General features: G+C 44.0%; 1 protein-coding gene across 48 annotated transcripts in view; it reads right to left on the bottom strand.

Annotated features, from left to right (window-relative positions):
• Positions 1-22940, bottom strand: part of FHOD3 (formin homology 2 domain containing 3) — a 508721-nt gene that overhangs the window by 51195 nt on the left and 434586 nt on the right. For all 48 annotated transcript variants that reach the window (XM_054243584.2, XM_035269718.3, XM_054243586.2 and 45 more), the window contains 3 exons: positions 21307-21603; positions 12070-12953; positions 835-993 (listed from right to left, as the gene is read on the bottom strand). In XM_054243584.2, the coding sequence (XP_054099559.2) occupies positions 835-993; positions 12070-12953; positions 21307-21603 (1340 nt within the window). The remainder of the gene's footprint in view (positions 1-834; positions 994-12069; positions 12954-21306; positions 21604-22940) is intronic.

The raw sequence follows: 22940 nt of genomic DNA, 5'->3' as shown, positions 1-22940 counted from the left end.
CCATGCCCAAGTCTCTCAAACAGAAGACGAACCCCAATCATGGAGAGGCTTTAAAGGAGTCTGGGGCTTCCTGACAATAGGAGGATGGGTGCCACCCAATGCCACAAAGCAGAGTCCCCAGATCCCCACTCCTACCCAGTGGGCCCCCAAGCTGTAATACATTTCTGTAGGAATCGGGTGGGTGGGGCACATTGGCTCTGCCCACTCTTTTCATATTATAGTAAGAGATTTAACCTGCTACAAACTGGCACCAACCCACAGTGGAGGGAGAGCATGGCCTGTGGAAGAACACAAACCCAGGTCCAGCAGGTGAATTCTGCCTCCAGCTACCAGCTGTGTGGTCACAGCCATGCCATCCAATCTCTCTTCACTTTGTGACGTTCAGATCATCAAATGCAAAAGCCTCAGCTGGCTTGAGTTCTCTGGCTTATCAAATGAAACGCGTCTCTCTGTACCCCAACAAATGCCAGGAAAGTTCTTACATGGATGTGTGCATGTACTGAAAATCCTACCTTTGAAAGTGTTTGTTAAATGTTATGTGCTTTAAAATGACATGAAAGAAGACCCTAGTGGCCTCCCAAGGAGGTTTTCATATTCTTTTTTCATTTTGGCAGAATGTGGTCAGAGGGAGATTGGTAAAAGAACTTGGGTGAAGATTGCTGAACTTCATGGACAAAGTGAGGCTCCGTTTCCCCTCAAAAAGTTTAACACATATAAGAATTATTAACCAGATTCAGAGTAGTTGAAGACAGAAAGGCACCAATGGTACCTTTTGAAATGTGGACATGCAGCATATTATAAAATACAAATAATACTTAATAGAGCTTCCCCTACCTCGATTCCTTCTTTGTTTAAGGCATATTCATCAAAATTCAAAATGGCGATCTTAATCGTCCTTGGAGGGGGCAGCACCGTCAGACCAATATTGATGGCATTACTCCTCTTGGAATCCAGAACAATGATCTCTTGCCTTTTCCCATCTGCAGCAGTTTTCTTAGTGATAAAACAGGGAGAATCTAAGATTAATGCATCGTCTTGGGTCCTTCCTACATTTCATTATTAAAAGCACTCACTACTTATTTAGAAACGAAAACAAATGGCCCCAGTTCCACTCAGAAGGGATCAGGAATCGGCTCTGAGGAGCCGCCAGGCTTGGGTCAGCAACAGAACTTCAAGAGTCAGACACACGACAAAATAAAATGAATTTTCCTTCAATTGGTAAAAATGTGATCTGTTGCAAGGAAAAAAAATCTGTTTTTTCCATAGAAGCAGTGAAAACAAAATCAAAACCTTTCAGAGTTCCTTTCCTGTGGGCTTCGAGGTGTCAGAATATGTCTTGGTTGGGCTTCATACATACGGTATGTGCCCAGAGAGAGCTGGTTTACATGCTGAGAAGAGAGGATCAGTAAGGACAATATGGCACCACTGGCCTGTCAGCTCCTCTGGATCTCCAGCTCTACTGCCTCAAAGCACTCGCCTCACCATTCAAACATTCCGTGCTCCTTATACCAGAGCACCTCCATCTGTGCTGTGCACTTAGACCTCTGTGCAGCTGCCTGCTGGATGAATGAAGAGGGGCCTTCTGAGGAAAAGAAATGAAAGGGCATGCACTGGCGAGGATGAATAAGGAACAGACAGGCTTAGAGGCCCAGGAGGGGAGCAGGGAATAAGAAGTGTCCTGGCATTCTCATAAAGCTCTTGTGTGTCTTTCCTGTTGGCCTAGCTGGTCATCAGAGGCAGGTCCTAGGCTTCACTTATCTCTGCAGCCAGCCCAGAATTAGCACAGGATGGGAGCTTGGCAAGTGTGTGTTATAAGCTGAATGTTCATGTCCCCTCAACATTCATAAGTTGAAGCCCTAACCCCCAAAGTGATGATAGTTGGAGGGAGGGCCTTTGTTGCTACTTAGGTTTAGATGAGGTCACGAGGGTGGGGTCCTCATGATGGGACTGGTGTCATTATAAGAAAAGACCAGAGTGCGACTAGTTCTCTCTCTGCTACTTGAAGACACAGCAAGAAGGTAGCTGCCTACAAGCCAAGAAAAGTACCCTCATCAGGAATGAAATTGGCCAGTACCTTGATCTGGCACTCCTAGTCTCCAGGACTGTAAGAAATAAATTTCTGCAGTTTAGGTCACCTGCGTGTGGCATTTTATTATGATTGTGTTAGTGAACAAAGACAGTGTGCATGAAGTGACGTCTTAACCCTGTCACTGGTCAGAGCTGTGACCACAAGATCCCCAGCTTTCCTCTTCAGCTCTCGGAAGTTGGGTGCAGGTGGCACTGGCGGGTAGGTGGGAGGAGGCTTGGCTCTGCAAGCTCCTTGCTCTTGCTCAGGTTTCCCTCGAGGCAAACATGCCAGGGAGGATGGTTATTTTGACTCATGCAACAAGTTCAGAGTGACAAAGATGAATGAGGCACTGTGCATCTCCTGAAGACACATTCAGCACAATAATGGGGTGTGCTGTGCCCTCTGTTATTGAGGAAGCTCAACAGCAGAGCAATTGTAACTCACCTGGTGGTGGAGAGGATATGGAAGGGCTTACCCTTGGGCTAGGCCCTAAAGAATGTCTAGGATCTAGTCTGGGAAGAGAAGATGTGGCTTTGTCTAGATTGTTGAGAACTGCCAGGGATAAGGCTGGAATTTTGATGGGGCTACATCCCAGAGGACCTGCCGACTCAACCAAGGGGCTCCAACCACACTGTGCAGGCAGGTTTCTTCTGGGCAACTGACTGCCACTCACCATCCAATCTCCTGCACTGAGGCCTCACCTTGTTCTCTGAAGCAGGGGCCTTGGCTGGGCCTGGGAGCAGCCAAACCCCCTAGAGTAACCCCAGGGACAGCAAGGCATCAAGAAGAAACAGAATTAAGCGCAGCTTAAGTCCTGCTGGAATCTTCCGGACTTAGTTGCTAAATTTCTATTTTAGATCCTTAAATATGCAGGTGTAAATCAACTCGAACTTCTTAAACAACAACAACAACTGAAAACATCCCAGCTGTTTTGGGTCCTGTTGGTGGCCAGGAGAGGCAATTCCTGTGGGTGGGCTCCCAGGGACACATGGCATACATGCCTCGCCACTCTTCAGGGAAAGTGTTCTGTTCTATGTAGTTAACTGAAGAAACTTATTAGGAGTCCCTGGAAATTCTCAACTTAGCTTTGAAATCTAATTTTATGTTGTGTGTGGAATGCTAAAGGAATGAGAAAGGTTTGACAAAATATTGAATACAGGCAATGAAGAGGAATGTTACAACTAGCAATGCCAATATTGTGGTGCTAGAGGCCTGCTTCTCTGGGCACTGCTGTGCACCTACCCCGAATCATGCCCTCTTCCCCACTCACCAACAGGACCCTGATTTTTTTCAGGCTGGCAAAGTGTCCATTAAATCAATTCCTTCCCTGGACCCTCTGCAGCTGAAGCTGGCCCGGTGACTTGGTTCTGGCTTTTGTTTCCCTGATTAAAGAACAATAGTGGGGCATGCCTTGTGCTCTTCCCCCTTCTTCCTGCCTAGAATGGAGATGTGGATCTGGAGGCACCGTGGCAGATGTCTAGTGAGCACAGTATGGCAGCAGTGATTCTCTGGGAACCAGTAGCCCTTAACCCCTCATCCACACATCCCCATCACTCTAGGAGCCTGGAGAGATGCCTGGTCCACTCTTCCCGAAAGCCTCGCATGCCCATCCATCCTCTTCCATTCCTACCTTCTCCACTAGGGGTCTGACCACCCAGAACCCCACTTCTCAGAACAGCCCAGCACTAGCCTCCTGCTTCTAGTCTCTTCTCTCCCTAACCCATCCATTCTACTCTTGCTAAAAGGCACTTTTCCTTAGTGCATTTCTTTGTTCAGAAAGCCACAGTGGTTGCCCGTGGTTTAAAATTTGAAAATAAAGAAATTGGTCTATGATGGGAAGGGGATATAAGGCAGAGGTCAGAGATGAAAGAGTGGTCCTTGTGAATGTTAGAAAATGTAAATGCCCTTCTTGAAGGGGACTGCATCTAGAAGGAAGGAGTGAGATGTGACAGGGCAGAGGTCGGACAGGTATCAGGAAGAGGAGAGGAAGCAACGCTTCTTCCTAGGAAATCAGAGAGTTCTGCAATTGATAAGAAACCAGACAGCCCCCGAAAAATACCCAAACAAGGAAACAAAGCAAAAAATCTCTTGAAGTTTCTTCTACTTGAAGAAAATGACATTTTTTTGAAAGTAATAAAAGAAGACTTGGATGAATGAGAAACTTCATGTTCCTGGATAGGAAGTCTCAATATCATAAGTGTGCTTTACTTATCTCTCATCTAATCATATATATTTATATATATAACGCTTAGATATATTTATATATGTAATATATATATTTACATATAACTTATATATATTTATGTATACAATTTATATATATATAATATATAGGCTGTCCAATATATATATATATGTATATATATATATTACTTTTATATATACATATGTAATCCTATCAAAATTCCTATAAGATTTGTTTTTGGAATTAGAAAAAAGTCTAAAGTAAACATGAAAGAATATATATATAAAAGTTTCAAACATGTTCTTCAAATGTAGAGTTACATATAATATCTACCAATTAGCTCTCAGCTGTGGAGCACAGGCCCTAGAATAGCTGGAATGATAGAACAGAATAGAATAGTACAGAAAAAGCTCTTATACAATGGTCCAGGACATTCTAACAAGGACACCGAGATTAGTGATCCAGAATCTAACATGAAAGATTGATTTTTAATATGGAATCAGAAAAACTAGCTTTAAGCCAAACAAACCAATAGGGTGAGCGAACACTGTGACAGACTGGACTGACTGACACCTTCCTTCTTAGGAAAGGAAAAGGCCAGGAGAAAGCAGGAACCCAGGTTGGGAACAGCCAAGTGTCAGCAGGGCACAAGTATACCACAGCCAGGAGACCCCTTGCTGACTGGGGTATGATGCCACCCTGCTGCCTGGAGTCTCAAGACATTCTCAATGATGGCCCATGATGCTGAACCCTGCACAGGTGCAGAAGAGGCTGAGAAACAAGCCCTGTCCCGGCTGGCCTCTTTCTGATTGACTATGTAAGCTTCCCTGTATTTATTGCTTCTCTTTGATATATAGTTCATTTCCTTAAACAGATATTTCCTGAGTGCCTGCTGTTAGGTGCCTGGTTCTCAAGTGGGAACATTTCCATGCAGACTAACAAAAAAATGCATACCTGTGGAGGGTCAGGATGCCCCCAACACCTATGGTCAGCTCTGGAGAAAGAGGACATTGGGATTTTTGTTCAGTTTGTTGATAAAAGAACAATTAGTCAAAGCTCTGTCTTCTTCCTCAGCAAGTTCTAAGAACTATTAGGGAGGTAGGAATGATGGAAGGAGGCACCTGTGAGCCGGGCTCCAGGTACAGGATGCTAGACTAGGGGTTGGCTGGATGTGAAAATAGCAACAACTATCTTTGGGTTGCCAGCAAAAAGGCAGACATAAGACAGTGTGCGGGAAACCACTGCAGGGCCATCTCTGAATATGCTGCTTTCCCAAATATGTCCAGAAGTGATCAAAAACAAAAAAAAGAGGAACTTCTTTAAGAAAGTAGGGGGAAGCCTGGGAAGCAGCCAGGCTCTGCTTTGGTTCCAAGGAGCCTAGTTAAGCTGAATTCCCACAGCAGAGCTCCTCCTTCAGAACTCCAACTATGGGGAGCCTCCAACATGCCCGTAGTAGCCCTTCTCCCCTGGAGGAAAGACAGTCTCCGGAGAAATGCTTCAGGGTGAATGCCATGTAAGGCTTTTGTTTGTTTTTATTTTTGACTTGGCTAAGAACACTGCCGGGAGAGGGAGCAGGGGTATGCACAGCCAAGATGAGAGAGAGGCAGAGGTTACTCTTTGTGGAAAGAGAGGCTGTCCAGGCGAGCAGGAAACTCAAGAGGGAGGAGGAGGGGGTGATTAAGGCAACTCAGGGAGAGGGTACAGCTTCTAGGAAGACGGAAGTCAGCCCCTCTAGGATGAGGCTTCAAACAGCACAAAGGGGAGGTAGTGACTGTCAACTGCCAAAGCGTCAGGGAGGGGCTGTGCCTGTTCTCCACAGCCCCAGATTCAGCTGGTGGGCAGCTACTGGATTGGGAGTCTGCTTTCCAGAACCAGCAGCCCCAGGAGGTAGGACCCTGCAAACTCAGCCACTTCATGGGGCAGAAAGTCACACATGGTTATAGGAATATTTTCTAGAACAGCTAAGCCAGATATTTCAGTTCGGCTGGATATAAGCACCACAGAGTCACAAGTTCATCCAGGTGGGTCCTTGGTGAGACACCAATCCTTGAAATGGATGGCAAAGGGCCCTTGCAGGGGAGATACCCAAGTCAGGCTTTCAGAGAGAACAGATTATTGCCTCCAAGGAAAAGTATTTAAGCATCTGCAAGTAAAGACTCGAACTTGATTCTGATTGGTTACTGGAAAAGAGGGACCACCATGCAAGAAGGACCACAACCTACTTTCAGTCGGCATCCTGGGAAAAGAAAAGACCTAGCTCCCCTCAGAGACACTCTGTTTTGGAAAAAGAAGAGTGAGGATTAAGGCAGCAGTTAGGGAAAAAAAGTGGAAAGAAAAACTTAAATAGTAAATAGCAATCATTAAGGCTTCCTGACATGTTCCCATATAACATTGCCCCTTTGCATTTTTAAAGAGTATTTTACTAGTAACAGAGGACGCAGTATGTAAAGATTGGATATTTAACGTAGAATATATCACCCCAGGAGGTGCTGCCATTGACAACAGACCCTGGGCTGAGGATATGATTTATTAGGAGAGCTGCAGGAGGTCTGGAGTGTGCTGCTAAGCCTGACAGCGCTTCCATGAAAGGCGACAGACCTTTACAAATGCTTTATCATATCACCGCTAGAGACCTTGGGTCGGGCTCAGAGAAACAGAAGTTCTAGAAGTGGTAAGTCATCCCCCCTCACTCCCTGCACACTGCCAAAAGAGTGACGCCATGGGATATTTTCAAAACCGTCCGTTGAGAAAGTGACAGTTTACAAAGACGCAATGACACAGATGTCACAAAGATGTGACAACTATGGAGTTTTCCTAAAGTCTTGAAACAAGGGAGACAGGGAGATGTATAGGAAAGCATTAAGGCAAACCACCCCCCACATTCCCCCAACTCACACACACCCTAAAATGAAAAACAAAAGCAAAAAACTAAGCCTAAGCAACGGCTGAGAAATCCTTAGAAATAAAATTTCTTGCCAGATTAGGTTTGACTTATTGTTAAGGAAAGAGTATTAATTTCTCATATTTGCCTTTTGAGTTGTCCAGACCAGAGGCCAATTGTTAAACAGACTTCCTGCATTAATTCAGTTTATTTGTTATCCTAACTCAGAGACCCAGGAGAGGGAGAGGGAGTCTCCATATCCTCCAGGGGCCTTCGGCTCTGACATCTTTCTCTGGGGTCATTTTATTCTCCTACAGGGTTCACCACATCCTACAGGACCAGCAGGCATCCACCAGGACTGTCTGGCACACGAGGATGTACGAGCACCGTGCTGAAGTCCCAGAGCTGTGTTGGGAGTTTCTAGGTAGAATCCAGGTTTCCGAGGGTAATGTTAAATAACTTATTCCCTTATGTCCTGAACTTGAATATAGCGTAGGAAGACTTTTGATCTCTTCACAGGAAAATATAAAGGGTCGGGGGTGTCAGTATGGAGAGTGGTGCTGGGGAACACAGTGCTCCTTCAGTGCCTCGTTTTTCACCTGAATCAATGGTTCACAAAACCTTGGTCGCACTTGAGAGTCACTGAGGAGCTTTTACAAATATGCTTGAGAAGCCGAGGTGGGAGGATCCTTTGAGCCCAGGAGTTTGAGGCTGTAGTAAACTATGATTGAGCCACTATACTCCAGCCTGGGCAACAGAGTGAGACCTTGTCTCTAAGAAATAAAAATAAAAAAAGAAAAACAACCCAGGCTAAGGCTCACCCCCAACCAATTAAATAATTACCTCTAATTTTTCTTTAAAAGTTGCTGTTACTAGTTCAAATAGATTTAGAAAATTCAAGGTAAATAGACTCCAGATACATTCTAGACTCCCTCCCTGTGATAAAACTAATGAATACAAGAGCGTAAGACATCAGGTCCCCAAAGTGGAAACTGAGTTCCACTCCAGGTCTGTTTGGGTCTGGCTATAACTTGGGGCACAGAAGCTGCCTTTTGAGAGCCGGAGGATTTTGCTGCCCCTGGTTAGATAAAAGGTTTGGAAAGTCACTTTCCTGGGACTCCCAGGGTGATGTCAAGCTCAAGGAAATCTCAGAGCTTTCTGCCCTGACATCTTTCTCTGGGGTCACCTATGGGGCTTACCACATCTTAGACCAGCAGTCAGAACAGAACAATGAAATTTAGCACAGGATTTCTACCTTTCTCCGCCAAACAATACAATTCATCTTATTAAAACACTATATAATTCCAGGTGATAGAGAAAAATCGATCCAATAATTCCAGAAACTATTTTGAAAGAAAATTAAAAAGCGTGTCTTTTCAGTCTTCTAATTTTTTCATTAGTGGTCACCCCAGCCTTACATCTGGCTCATGAATCTTTGTTTTTGGGTGGCTTGGTCATAGACATGCACAATAACTCTTGTCAAAATGTTAGTTTTTTTTTTATGAAATCTAAAACCAATTCTGTTTTGTGCTGTCTTGTGAAGTCTATTTCACTCTATTTTTGTTGCATTTTATTTATTGTACTTAATTTAAAATTTCTGAGCTGGAATTCAGAAGTGGCTGTTTACATTGTGATTTATGAAAAGCAAAGTCAAGGGTCAGAAACGGAAGTGAAATTGGTTATATCTGTATTGGTTACATATACAAAATGGATTCAACTCTCCAATGTAATGTGGGGTTTGCTTTGTTTTTTTGAGACAGGGTCTTGCTCTGTCATCCAGGCTGGAGTGCAATGGAGTAATCACAGCTCAGTGCAGCCTTGACCTTCCCAAGCTCAAGCAATCTTCCCATGCCAGCCTCCCAAGTAGCTGGGACTATAGGCATGCACCGCCATGCCTGGGTTGCATGTGTGTGTGTGTGTTTGTGTTTGTGTGCGTGTGTGTGTGTATGTAGTTTGTAGAGATGGGGTTTCACCATGTTTCCCAGGCTGGCCTCAAACTCCAGAGCTCAAGCCATCTATCTGCCTTGGCCTCCTAAAGTGCTGGAATTATCTGCATGAGCCACCTATTTGGCCAAAACACGGTGATGTGTTTTAATCCTACCTTACATTCTTACCTTTTGTAACATTTTGTAAACTAGCTCCTGTTCACATTTCCTATCCCAAAAACTAGGTAGGGGTTTTAGGGTCTCATTATAGAACTTTCTGGAATCAGTTTGGTAAACTTTTCAATATATCATTTCCTCTTATGCTCCTACTTGACAAAAAAATATGCAAAGATTTGTCTATCAGCTAGGCAATAAACTGTTCTAGAGGTCACTACCTGTTTCACGCAATCGTGGAACTTTGGGCTAAGACAGCAGAGGCTAGAATATTATCACCGACCAAATTGGTTGCAGTAGGAACAAGAGAAGGAGTGACGTAGATGAAACATTCATTTTGGGCCTTCTTGAGGAAATTTTTAATCCTCTAAAAATGAAGCCAGGAGTGCCTTCACCTCCACTTTTATTCCATTTTATTCCTCCCAATACTGAATCAAGGGGCAGCCTCTCCCCAGCAACCTGATAGGGAACCACAAGAAACCTAGGGATGCAGCCAGCCAAGTGGGCAATGAGGGGAGGAAGAGGAGGAGGAAGAGGAGGGGGGAGGGGGAGCAGAGGAGGAGAATTCTCTCCAATTAAATCAGTGGGTTGGAGGTTGGTGTCAGCAAGTTAGGTCACAGGTAACTCCTAGCAACCAAAGACTGCTGTCTTAAACCTGGCTGGTCTTTTCCTGAGTGTCAGGCTACCTATAAGAATTGGAAGCATGAGACCAGGTGCAATGGCTCATGCCTGTAATCTCAGCACTTGGGGAGGCCAAGGTGGGTGGATCACCTGAGGTTGGAATTTTGAGACCAGCCTGGCCAACATGGTAAAGCCCCACCTCTACACAAAATATAAAAATTAGCTGGGCGAACTGGTGAGTGCTTGTAATCTCAGCTACCCAGGAGGTTGAGGCAGGAGAATCTCTCAAAGCCGGGAGGTAGAAGGTGCAGTGAGCCAAGATCACTGCACTGCATTCCATCCTGGAAGGCAGAGCAAGACTCTGTTTCAAAAAAAAAAAGAAAAAAGAAAATAATTGGAATGGGGCATGTGGATGGCTTGGCACCACTTTGTATCTGTCCTAGAAAGTCAGGACTCAGATATACCAAGAGTGGGTATCTGGCAACCCTTTCCTAGGTGTTATTTTCTAGAGAGGACAAAAGCTGGGTCTCCTTTCAACCAAAGGACAGGACTGATTGGGTATGATTTTTTTTTTTTTTTTTTTTTTGAGACGGAGTTTCGCTCTTGTTACCCAGGCTGGAGTGCAATGGCGCGATCTCGGCTCACCGCAACCTCCGCCTCCTGGGTTCAGGCAATTCTCCTGCCTCAGCCTCCTGAGTAGCTGGGATTACAGGCACGCGCCACCATGCCCAGCTAATTTTTTGCATTTTTAGTAGAGACGGGGTTTCACCAAATTGACCAGGATGGTCTCGATCTCTTGACCTCGTGATCCACCCGCCTCGGCCTCCCAAAGTGCTGGGATTACAGGCTTGAGCCACCGCGCCCGGCCGGGTATGATTTTTTACACTGGATCCTAGCAGTGTAGATTTGTAAGCAAGACAGTTTTAATTCTGACTTGAGGGGATTCTTGGTGCTGGAAATGATTTAGACTCATGTCCTCACTGAGAAACACACACTGGGGCAAACAGCAACCAGCGAAGGGCAGCAAACAGCTTAAGAATCCCAGCACGTGTTTTGAAAGGAAGCTGATCAGCTATGGCTCCCCTGGCTGGCCTGTCAGCATCCCACAGCAGTGACAGGTACTGACTCTGTCACTGAGCTCCTCCTTTGAAGGGCTCAATTGCTCTGAGGATCCTGCATGTAATTTTTGATACAGAATTGGTGCGCAACTGGCAGGGCTGGGAACTTGACACAGTTTATACTCACCCAAGGAGATGATAAATGCATGCAGCAATACAGGGAGTTAAAATTAATTCATGATTATAAATTTTTGCATGTTTATTCTAAAGTATACTTTACAAAGTTCTTTCTGCAACTCCTTGTACCTGGAAAGAGAAGTTAACTTTAAACCTGTTTTAAAACTGAAATATACCCAGAATGGGCTTTTAAAAACCAGTTCTTGAAGATATGCAAAGGAGACTCTATTAATTTAGGGAATCATCAGATATAAAATCTGTGATCCAATATCTTGCAGTTTCTTTATCAGTGTAAATTAACCATGACTTAACCTTTGATGACCAATAACTTTATGTACAGTGTTTCCCATTGATAAAAGTAGTATTACATCTCTGTTACTATCACAGCAGCAGTGCCTATAGGATTTGCAAACATTTATCCCAAATACTACATCAGATGCATGTGTAATATTGAGGGGATGCCAAATATACGGCTCTTGGAAAACTTCCAGATAGCTGCAGAATGCTGGCTTGATCAGGGCCAAGCCAAAGAAATGTCACTTGGATCATTGCCTTTGAGATTATTGGGTGGTTACAGATAAAGTTCAAACTACTACTATCAATCATAATCAATGAAGGTAAGATTAAATAAGCATATCCCATATTTGGTGAGACAGCAAGTCTACTTTCTCTAGTTAACGTCAGCATCTGTTATTGGGCTATGCTGATATTCCTTGGTTGACCATTTCTGTCTTCTTTTCCTCAGGAGTATTTGCCTAACATAAGTAAGCTGGTAACCATGTTAGCTAATAAGGGTCTCTGACTCATGTAGTCTACACCTAGCACGTGGCAGAAGGAACACTACATTAAAGATCAGATTTTTATACCAGTGGACTTTTTACCAAGTAGCAAAAGCAACGTAAAAGAGTATTTTATACAGAACAAATCTCTTCAGCCCTACCCAACTTCCAATCAAGAAGCATGCTGAAGACTAGCAGTACCTTTGAGACAGACAGTTCCTTGGATTTGGACTCAAACAGGTGCTCCAGTCTGGAAGTGTCCACCTTAATGGGTTCCAGTTTTGACCACAGGAATTCTCTGCAGCGTCGGTTGTTTTTACATGGCCAGTCAAAAGGCCGAACTTCATTCCAGAACAAACGAATGGTCTTCTTTTTCTTAGTGAATGTAGGCTGACCCCTGGGTACCTGGGACCACCCTAAGCCCTGAGGAGCATTGAACACTGGAGGAGGAGGAGCCAATAAATTACTGGGGACAGGAGGGGGAGGGATGCTGTCCAACAGGGGTGGAGGGGGTGGGGGCGGCAAACCCAGAAAGGTGGGTGGGGGTGGGGGAGGTGGTCCAGGGGCCTCCCTATGACCCAGGTCCACATCTAGGACATCAATGTCATCCTCCTCCCCCAGGTCAGTGAAATCCATGTCTTGGATTCTGAGCTCCCTTGGATTGGCCATGAGCTGGTCCCAGATGTAATCAGACTCTGTCTTCAGCTGGACTGGTGCTGTCTCTGGGACCTTGTCATTGGGCTCAGTATCGGGGGAGATGGAACCTCTCCCCAGGTCCCCACTGTTGAATTTCTCAGCAAATGCTTTCACACTGCCCCGATTGTCCAAACAGCCGACGTCCACCCTCCTGACACTCTCATCCTGGGCCTGAGAGTTGGCCTGCAGGGTGGATATCCTGGTGGCAAGGCTGGCTACCGCCTCTGCCTCCTGCTGGGTCCTCCCAGCCTCCTCATCTCCCTTCTCCTCGTCATCAGCGGACTTCCTGTTATGGGCATACAGCATGTCCAGCATGAACCGTTTGTTGGTGAGGATGTCGCCACACTGTCCATTTACACCTGCATCCTGGACACCTGTGGGCCACAAACCTGAAAGTATATAGGAGAGAAAAATGAGAAAGGAGCAAGGGGGGACTCATTTCCATGAAAAATCCGATTAGAGAATAGTGAACTTGACACACGGGAGTGACTTCAGAGAAGACACTGATAAAGCAGTCAAAGCCGTGGGCGACAAGATGCTCTTGGGCAAGAAGAGATGCTGCTCCAGAGTCCCAAAGACCTGCACCCAAGACTCTTCCAGGCATAACATTGCTCCTGGCTCCTACCTGGGGTCATGGGAGAAATTTTCCTTTCTCCTGTCCACCCACGGCAGCTGGCCAGGACCCGCACAGCCACAGGTTACTAAGGATCCTCTGCCCTAACTTGAGATAAGGAGGCAAGAAGCCACTCCCTGCCCCAGCTGGTGTTGGACAGCCTGGAAGATAACCTTCGTTTCTTTCCCCTATTCCAAATCTGCACTAGTGCAGCTCAAAGTGCCTCAAAAACACAGAAACTGTGCCACTGGTCACTCTTTAGGTTCACTCCTTATCACAGTCCCTAGTTTCCAGGGGGCTGAATGCTGCCTGGCAATCTCACCCACTCCTCTCCTAGGTGACTTTCCATAGCCTTCTCTCCTCTAACCTCTTGGCCCATCTCATCCTCAGAGATGACCTTGCTTCCTAGTCCACCAACTTAACAGAAAAAGCCAGAAGGAATCTTCCAGAGCCTCCCTTCCACCTCTACCCTCCCACCTGCACTGACCCTCAGATCACCGTCACCCTCCTGTGACTGCCTCATAAACATCCCCCTTAGCAGGGGTTGGCTGCCCACTTCTACATTAGACACCCGCTCCAGAAATTCTCTCTCCTGCACTTCCCATGGCCCTCCCACCACAGCCTTCCTTCTGGCACATTAACATATATACAATTTCCCCCATCTTAGAAAAGCAAAACCACCCTTGGTCCCACTCATCCCTCCAGTTATCACCTAACTTTAACTTTTCTCATTTCCTTTAAAGTATTAACTGCTCATGAGAGTTGCTTTGCCCACTGCTTCCAATTTCTCTCTTTCCTTTGTCTTCAACCCAGTCAGAGGGAGCTGTTGTTCCCACCACCCATCACAGCTTCTGCTTTCAGGTACCAGTGACTTCTGTGTTGCACTAGATGCAGCCGACCACTCCCTCCTCCTTCGTGGGGCTCCCAAGAGATGATATAAGGCTCCCAGGACACCTGGCTACTCCTTCTCAGTCTCCTTTACTGGTTTCTGTTTATCATTAACCTTTAAATGTCCTTGGACCTCTTCTCTCCATCTGCACTCTTTCAGTCTCATCTAGTTTCACGGCTTTAAATGCCATCCATAAAATACAACCTTCTCCACCCCTGTACACCCCAACCTAAGCTGCTTCTCAGGCAATTCTTTGCTGTCTCAGCGATGGCAACTTCATCCATCTTGCTGCCAATTCCAAAAACCTCACAGTCATCCTTGACTCCTCCTTTTCTTTCACCCTCCACATCCAGTGTTGCAGAAAACTAGCTATACCTTTATGTCATATCCAGAATCCAGCCACTTTCCTCAGCACCTCTGCAACCACGACCATGGGCCAGGCCAGCATGGGTTCCTGCCTACAGTACTCCAGGGGTGTCCCCGCTGGACTTTCTCTTGTCCCTTGATAGCCAATTCTTACCCCAACAGCCACATGATGTTATAAAAATGTCTGATCATATCCTTCTGCTCAAAGTCTTTTAACAGCACCACCTTTTCTTGTGAGAAAAAGCCAATGACAGGATGTTCACAAGGCCTTCCACTATCCTTCCTTACTTTTCATTCATTGCCCACCACCACCACTCCCCCACCCCCAGATACACATGCCCATAAACCTCATTAGCTACAGCAATTTCTTCCCATTCCTAGAACTCACCAAGTATGAACCAGCCTCAGGGTGTCAGCCCCTCCTGGGATAAATTGCACCCAGTGAATCACACAATTTTATCTTTGACCTCCTTTTAGTCTTTGCTCAAACCACATCTTCCCAATGAAGTCTTCCCTGACCACTTAGTGAAAACTGTACAATCCTCCTCCCACACCGTTGATCATCCTTTCCTGCTTTATTTTTCATCACAGCTCTTAGGACTATCAAAGCTGTCACGTTTTACTTAGTTTATTGTCTGCCTCTGCCCTGTCACTGGAATCATTATAATTACTGATTAAATTGCCTTCTTCATGGGATGCAAACTCTATGAGAACAGGATTTGGGTTTGTTGTGCTCACTGTTATTTCTGCAACATGTGGAACGAATGAATGAATGCTCAGGAATGTTATCCCTCTGGGTTTGCCTCCTTGGGGCTTGTATTACTCTGTTCTTATGCTGCTATAAAGGAATGCCAGAGACGGGGTAATTTATAAAGGAAAGAGATTTAACTGACTCACGGTTCAGCATGGCTGGGGAGGTCTCAGGAAACTTACAATCATGGCAGAAGGGGAAGAAAATATGTCCTTCTTCACATGGTGGCATGGGAGAGAAGAATGAGTGCCCAGTGAAGGGGGAAGCCCTTTATAAAGCCATCAGGTCTTGTGAGAACTAATTCACTATCATGAGAACAGGGTGGGGGAAACTGCCCCCATGATTCAATTACCTTCACCTGGTCCCTCCCATGACACATGGGAATTACGGGAACTACAATTCAAGACAGTATTTGGGTGAGGACACAGCCAAACCATATCAGGGCTGGCAGAGCCAGCTGGCAAGTGCTTTAGGAGGTGAGTTCCATCAGCTTTCCAGGGTCTCAGTGGATCCTGGTGTTGGGATGTGGCAGGAGACCCAGGCCTGGGAGGTCAGCATTTGGAGCTTCATTCAGCTGAGGGAGCATCTTCCTCAAACACACTGAGGGTCGGGTCTGGCTTGAGAAGGCATTGATCAGGGGAGCACAAGGTCTCCCAGGATTTCCAGTGTAGCTTTGTCCTCTGTCCTTACAACAACAACAGCTTAACCTGACCAGGGGAACTTAGGCCATCTCAAAACCAGAACAAGGAGCTCTTGAATCCTCTTTTAGGTTTTACAAACAAAATATACTTAGGAAATAATCACCATCAAAAGGAGATGAGATGGCATTTGAGGATAACAGCAAAAAATCTGATTAGCTGGAGTTTCAATAACTGGGCAGACACTCCTGTGAACAGGGAGACCACTTGGATGCCAGGAGGCTGCAGCAGATAAAGCAGCTGAGCCCTTCTCAAGAGGCAGACTCATTCTTTTTCCATTTATCGGGAAACATAAGTATTTTTCTATTTTGGCAATAGGGAAAATAATATAATCAGGCAATATATTTTTTTCTGAGACAGAGTCTCGCTCTGTTGCCCAGACTGGAGTGCAGTAATCTCGGCTCACTGCAGCTTCCACCTCCCGAGTTCAAGCAATTCTCGTGTTGCAGCCTCCTGAGTAGCTCTGACTACAGGCATTGCCACCATGCCCAGCTAATTTTTGTATTTTTAGTAGATACGGGAGTTTCACCATGTTGGCCAGGCTGGTCTTGAACTCCTGACTTCAAGTGATGCGCCCACCTTGGCCTCCCAAAGTGCTGGGATTACATGTGTGAGCTACCATGCCCAGGCAACCAGGTAATATTTTTAACATGCCAGTTTCCCTGCTTATTCTCTTCACTCATTTGACTCCCTTCATCATTTTGCAGTGTCCCTCTTTGTCCTCAGTAACTTCCTTTGCTCTGAAGTCTACTTTATCTCATGTAGCCATTCCTGCTTTTCTCTGATTTAATGTTTGCATTAATATATCTTTTCTCAACTTTTTTTTTCTTTTTTCTTCCTTTCATACCTAGTCCTACAGATTTTTTCCCCAACTTTTAATGTAGAAGCTACCTGTGTCATTATGTTTGAAAAGAGTTTTCTATACGTAGCTTATGATTGGGTCATTTTTAATCTGCTTTGCCATCTATGTTTTCATTTAAAGGAATAATGGCTATGTTAGCGCATAAGTCCGCCATTTTATTTGTCTTATTTGTTCCATTTGTTTTAGTTTCTGTTTCTCCTTTCTTGGTCTCTTATGGGTTACTTGAATACTTTTTTTTTTTACTTTAACAAAATTTTAAATTAATACATAATAGATGTACATATTTTCAGGGTACATGTGATAATTTAATACATTCACATAATTTGTAAAGATCAGATCAATGTAATTGGGATATCTATCACCTTAAATACTGTCTTTTCTCTTTGTTACATTCAAATTATCTTCTAGATATTCTGAAATACACATAACACATTATTGTAAACTATAATTTCCGTACTGATCCTATAGAACACTAGATCTTATTTATTCTAACAAATTCTATACTTGTACCCATTAGTCAACCTTTCTTCATTGCCCTTGAATATTTTTTGGAATTTCATTCTGATTTATTTATAGTGTTTTCAAGTACATTGCTTCATCTGGTTCTTGCAGTGGTTGCTCTAGGTATTACAATATACACACTAATCACAGTAAACTAGTATTGCTGTTTTACCACTTTGAAGTGTGAAAAGACCTACTTCCATTGAGATACCTTTAGCTTCCACTCTTACAGTTGTCTTAAGTATTCCTCTACATACACAGAGCACTACATTACATGAGGTTATAATTTTTGCTTCAACCATCAAGTATGATTTAAGAACTCAGAAGCAGAAAGTCTATTTATCCCTGTTTTCACCCATTCTGTTGTCCTCTCCTTCCTGAAGTTCCAAGCCTTCTGGTCACCATTTTTTTTTCTGTTTGGAGAACTTCCTATAGTAATTCTTTGAGGGTAGGGACACATTCTTTTAGTTTTTATCTGAGAATGTCTTATTTTCATTCTTAAAGGATACATTTGAGGGATATAGAATTTATAGTGGACAGATTTTTCTTTTAGCACTTGCAAAATGTTGTGCCCCTTCCTGCTAGCCTCCATGGTTTCAGATGAGCAATGTCCTGTCATGTGGACTGCTGTTTCCCTATAGGTAATATGTTTCTTTCTAGCCTCTTGCAAAACTTTTCTTTGGTCTTCAGTTTTCATAAGTTTGATTATCATCTGTCTTGGTGTGAATGTCTTCAAATTTGTCTTGTTTGGGTTTGCTCAGCTTCCTAAATCTGTGAGCTTATACCTTTTGACAAATTTGAGATGTTCTGGGCCATTATTTCTTCAAAGAATTTTTCAGCATTCCACTCTCTTTCCTCCCCAGATTCCGACGAATTGGTGTTAGATGAAGCCTTATTGTCTCACAGGTCCCTGAGGCTCTGTTCATGTTTTTCAGTCTAATTTTTTCTGTTATTCAGAGTTCGTAATTTCCACTGGTTTGTTTTTGAGTTGACTTATCATTTCCTATGTTGTCTCCAATCTACTATTAAGCCCATCCAGTAAGTATTTTATTTTGGTTACTGTGTTTTTCAGTTCTACAATTTTCCTTTGGTTCTTTTTAATATCTTCTATTTCTTTGCTGAGATATTTTATTTTTTATGTATTCCTTAAGTGTTTGTAAGTGCTCACTGAAGCAGTATTATAAAGGCTACTTCAAAATCCCCATCACATAATTCCAATGTCTGGCTCATCTCAGGGTTGGCATCTGTTTATTGCATTTGTCTGTTCAAGATCTGATTGCCTTAGCTCTTGAAATGGTCAGTAATTTTTCCATTATGTCTTGGACATTTTGTGCATTATTAGCCAGACTTTAGATACTACCTAATCTTTTAGCAGGTAGTCACCCTTGTTAGGTATAGCATACAGGTGCTGGTGGAGGGAGCTGTCCGGCTCCCTGCTATATCCTGCTGTCACCACCCCAGCAAGAGTGCTGACTCACACTGGCTCATTGCAGATGAGGAGGGCAGAATGTCAGTTCTCCCTCACTTGGCCCCACTGGCACCTTCCCAGGGAAATTAAATCACTGACTCACATTGTCTTATTGCCTCCAAGTGGAGGCGGAAGTTCGGCTCCCTATTGGTCCCCATTGACTCTGGGTCAGGTTTTTCATTAGTGCCTGTCTAGGGTATAGCAAATATTAATGAGCAAAAAGTCTGTGTTGTGTTCTGTTAGGTAATCCTTTTCCCAGTCCTTTGGCTAGGGAAATAAGCTTTACTTGGAGCTTCACTGTCATGTAATTTAAATCCAGAGGTTCCTAGGCAGTATGCCTTTCTCTTTCCATCTTTCACAGTCAGCCTCTAATTGATTGTTCTGGTATTCTTGGGGTGTTGTTATGTTAGTTGTAAGAGGGAAGACCCAGGAGCAATGAAGCTTCCCCATCTTAACCAGACACCTCTTCATTTATTCATTGATTGTTTTGTGAGACTCTGCTAGGAAGTGAGGACTCACTGCATAGACAGACATCCCTATCCTCACAAAGCTGACATTCAAGTGGAGACAAAGGACAATTATACAGGTAATTATTTTAAAAAGTATAATGCATGCTGTGATAAAGTTTCTCACATGCATGCCCTAGAGTAGAACACATGAAACAGAAATTAAACCACATACTGGAATAAGATGAGATGTTTTCAAGTCCTACAAATTCATTTTTGACATAGTCATTAGAAATATTTTTGGGAATAATTTTAACTATCTCTAAGGTTGCTCTGTAATTTGACGGCACTCTGAAAAGCAAGAGCTATAATGACATAGCTGCTCTGAATCCACCATGGCTGATGACGCCTGTGAGCAGTGAGATTTTTTAGGAACCAATAAGCTACAGTAAATAAACACAACCAAATCTCATAACAGCACCGGAGCAAAGCAGAAAAATCATTGCAAAGCCCTAATTCCCGCTTCAAAACCCTTGGACACCACCCACGTTTGGTAGAAAGTCAATGGTTCTTCACTGGGAGCAGTTTCCATTTTTGGAAAGTTGTTCTTATTGGGAAGAATATTGGATAAGGTGATCCAAGAAAGTTCATTGCCTGCTGTATTTTTACTAACCCAACTTGTTGATAAATCCAGTTATGATGAATAATTCTTAAAATTATTCCTAATACATAAAACATGATTTAAGGCCAACATGATCAATAAGACTTACCCTACACCCAGTATTATGACAATAATTACATTAATGTGGATGATAACAAGTAGAATATGGGGATTTACCTGTAATTTGATTTTGAAAGAAATTAAGTAAATATCAGCATATATAATACCTCTTGGCACGTACGTATTCAACCAAATGAAGACACGGGATTTTCAATGCAATAATTCCTAAGATGTAAACTAATAAAGTCTTTTATATTCTTTACTGCATCATAGTGACCAGCAATATAAAGTATAAAATCCAGTAGTATATTCTAACTGGGAAAAATCCAAACTGGACTTTTAGACAACGCCATTGATTTTCAGGTCTATTGGGAAACATTTTCATTTCATTCATTCATTCATCCATGCTTCTGAGACAATATATTTTAATCTGGGAACTAATAAGTCATTCATAGGCCATGGCACTGGCTGGCAGGCCTTTTAGAGGTGTCATGTTGCCCTCTGGACCTAAGACATTGACTTGAGTAGGTACCACTCATATGTAGCTTAATGAAGGCTGGCCCATGAGACATGACTCCACCAGTTAGGAGTGTTTGTTGAGGAAGGAGGCATTCTACTACCTTGATAACACACAAGTCATGGGTAGGAAAATTTACCCTGTGGTGTCACAAATCATATGAATCATTTACAATTCCTATAATGCTCCATGGCACCCTCCTCAAGTCCTTGGTGAGGTTCTTTCAGGCCAAACCAAACCTATAATCTAACATTCCATTTGGTCCCTAATTGTAAAGTTATCATTCACAGGAGAACTGAATGAGTATTAAGTGTAACACCAAAAAGCATGCACTTTATCCAAAAGGAAAGAATGGCTATGAGCATAATGTAGAGAACAAATATCTATATTCCAGTACCTCACATCAAATTGAATTCAGTACACTATGTACAATTTTTAAAAAATACTCATTCAATCCATTTAAACAAATCTTTCCAGTCTGAAATGTTCAGTCAAAATGAACACACTTCAGTAAACACATTGTTAAAGAAATAGATAACAATGTGACAGTTTCTAAACTTCTCTCAAAAGCTGAAAAAAATCTTACTATTATTAACGTATCATTAACAATGGAACGTTCAGAGAAAAATGAGAGGTTTCTCTTCTAGGGCTTATTCCCCAGGAAAAGCCCTCCTTATCGGGGTCCATTTTTCCAGGTATGGAAGGGATGTGACAGTGTGGCAGAGGGTCTGGGGTCATCTTTCTATGGGGTAGAAGGCTGCTGGCTGGCTGCCAGCATGGCCATACTCCGTGTCCCCAGACACTGGGTGACACAGCTGGGTGAGTGGGCTGACCCAGGTCACTTTAGAGACCAGCCCCTGCACCCCAGGCCTCCCTGGTATATGCGATTGAAACAAGGGGCTTCATTTACCAGTCGTCCTGTCCCTGGAGAGTTTGTCCTCCTTTTCCTCCCTCTCCAACGTGCTGCTGGAGGACGAGACGCTGGAGGCAGAGCAGTTGTCCCTTTCGTTCACACCCTCGTTCTGCCTCTCTTTCTCACTGAGGGAGGCTCTTTCTTCTGGCTCTTGTTCTAGTGCCCGTTCCACTTCCGTCTCTGTGCCCTCGTGGGCAGAGGCTACGTCCTGGCCAGCTTCATCAGCAGCCTGCTCCGCTCCTGCCTCTGGTTCTGGTTCTGCCTCTGATTCAGGCTCAGGATCCTCGGCACTGGCTGGTGGAGACAATGGAAATTATATTGACAACACATTTCTTGGAAGGGTGAAGTGAGGTGAGAATGGACATCAGGCTGATTTCTCTGTGGTGGGCTGATGTCCAAAGATGGTCCCCAAGGAACCTATCCCCTGGTTATTGAAACACTCAACGAGGCATTGCTGTGAAGGGATTGTGCAGATGAAAGTCCCTAGTCAGTGACCTTAAGATATGGAGATTAACTAGAGGAGCTGGATTCAATCAAGAGTTGGATTCAATCAGGAAAGCCTTTCAAAGGCAGAAAGTTTTCCAATTGGCAGCAGAAAAGGAAGTCAGAGATTAGAAGCAGGAGAAGGATCTGCCACTTCACAGTTGCCTGACAGGGAATGCAGGAGGCCTCAAGAAGATGAGAATCACCTCTGGTCAACAGCCTACCAGGAACAGGGAACTCAGTTCTGCAAACACAAGGAACTGGATTTTGCTATCATTCTGAACGAGGCTGGACACTTCCCAGAGCCTCGCAATAAGAACCCTGCCAGCTGCAGCCTTAATTTCAGCCTTGTGGCAGTGGACAGCCAAGGTCAAGAACTCAGCTGAGCTGTGCTAAACTTCTGACATATGGAAACTGTGAGATAATAAACAAGAGTTGTTTTCAATCCCTATGTCTGTGGAAATTTGTTACATAGCAATAGGAAACGAATATATGACCTTTTTGCCTGTTTAGGGAAAGAGAAACAAAATCCATGGTGGATCAAGCTGATGAAAAGTAGTAGCCTAATGTGTTCTGAAATCAGTTGGCTGAACCAGTGAGGTTCATCACCCTTCTTGAGTTATGTTTGCTCATAATGTGTTTGCTCATAATATCAAGTTAGTTTGTGATTTTGAAAGCAGTTTGGAAGAATCACTCATGGTCACAGTCTATTTGCAAACCTATCAAGGCTGGAGATCTGATGCTGTCATTGAGGTAAGACACCCATGTTCTCACTTGAGTGACATTCTAGGGAACATGGAAATGGCACAATCTGGCTTATGCACTTTTTTTTGAGCAAAACTCTGAGCTGTGAGCTGTGGATGCGTAGCAAAATGATTGAGAATACACAAAATTCAGAGCCAGCTGCCACATGTGAAGGCTGGAGGAGGGTGGCTTACTCTTAAGGGAACTGCCCTCAGGCTGGGCAAAGCCACTTTTGTGGAACCCTGGCAATGCAGTCTAAGGGCATGTGCTTGAACCCTAGGTACACACTACTCAAAGCAACACGGAAATTCTGGCAGGGTCTACACATGGCAGGGGCTGGATGAGACCTTCCCAGAGTCCATGGGAACATGCAGATCAGGGCAGCTCTCCGTGGAGGCATCCTG

The sequence above is a fragment of the Callithrix jacchus genome, chromosome 13, assembly GCF_049354715.1.
Source record: "Callithrix jacchus isolate 240 chromosome 13, calJac240_pri, whole genome shotgun sequence".
In the NCBI taxonomy this organism is placed as follows: Eukaryota; Metazoa; Chordata; class Mammalia; order Primates; family Cebidae; genus Callithrix; species Callithrix jacchus.
The sequence above is the reverse complement of the archived record's forward strand: the minus strand, read 5'-3'. Positions and strand labels throughout refer to the sequence as shown.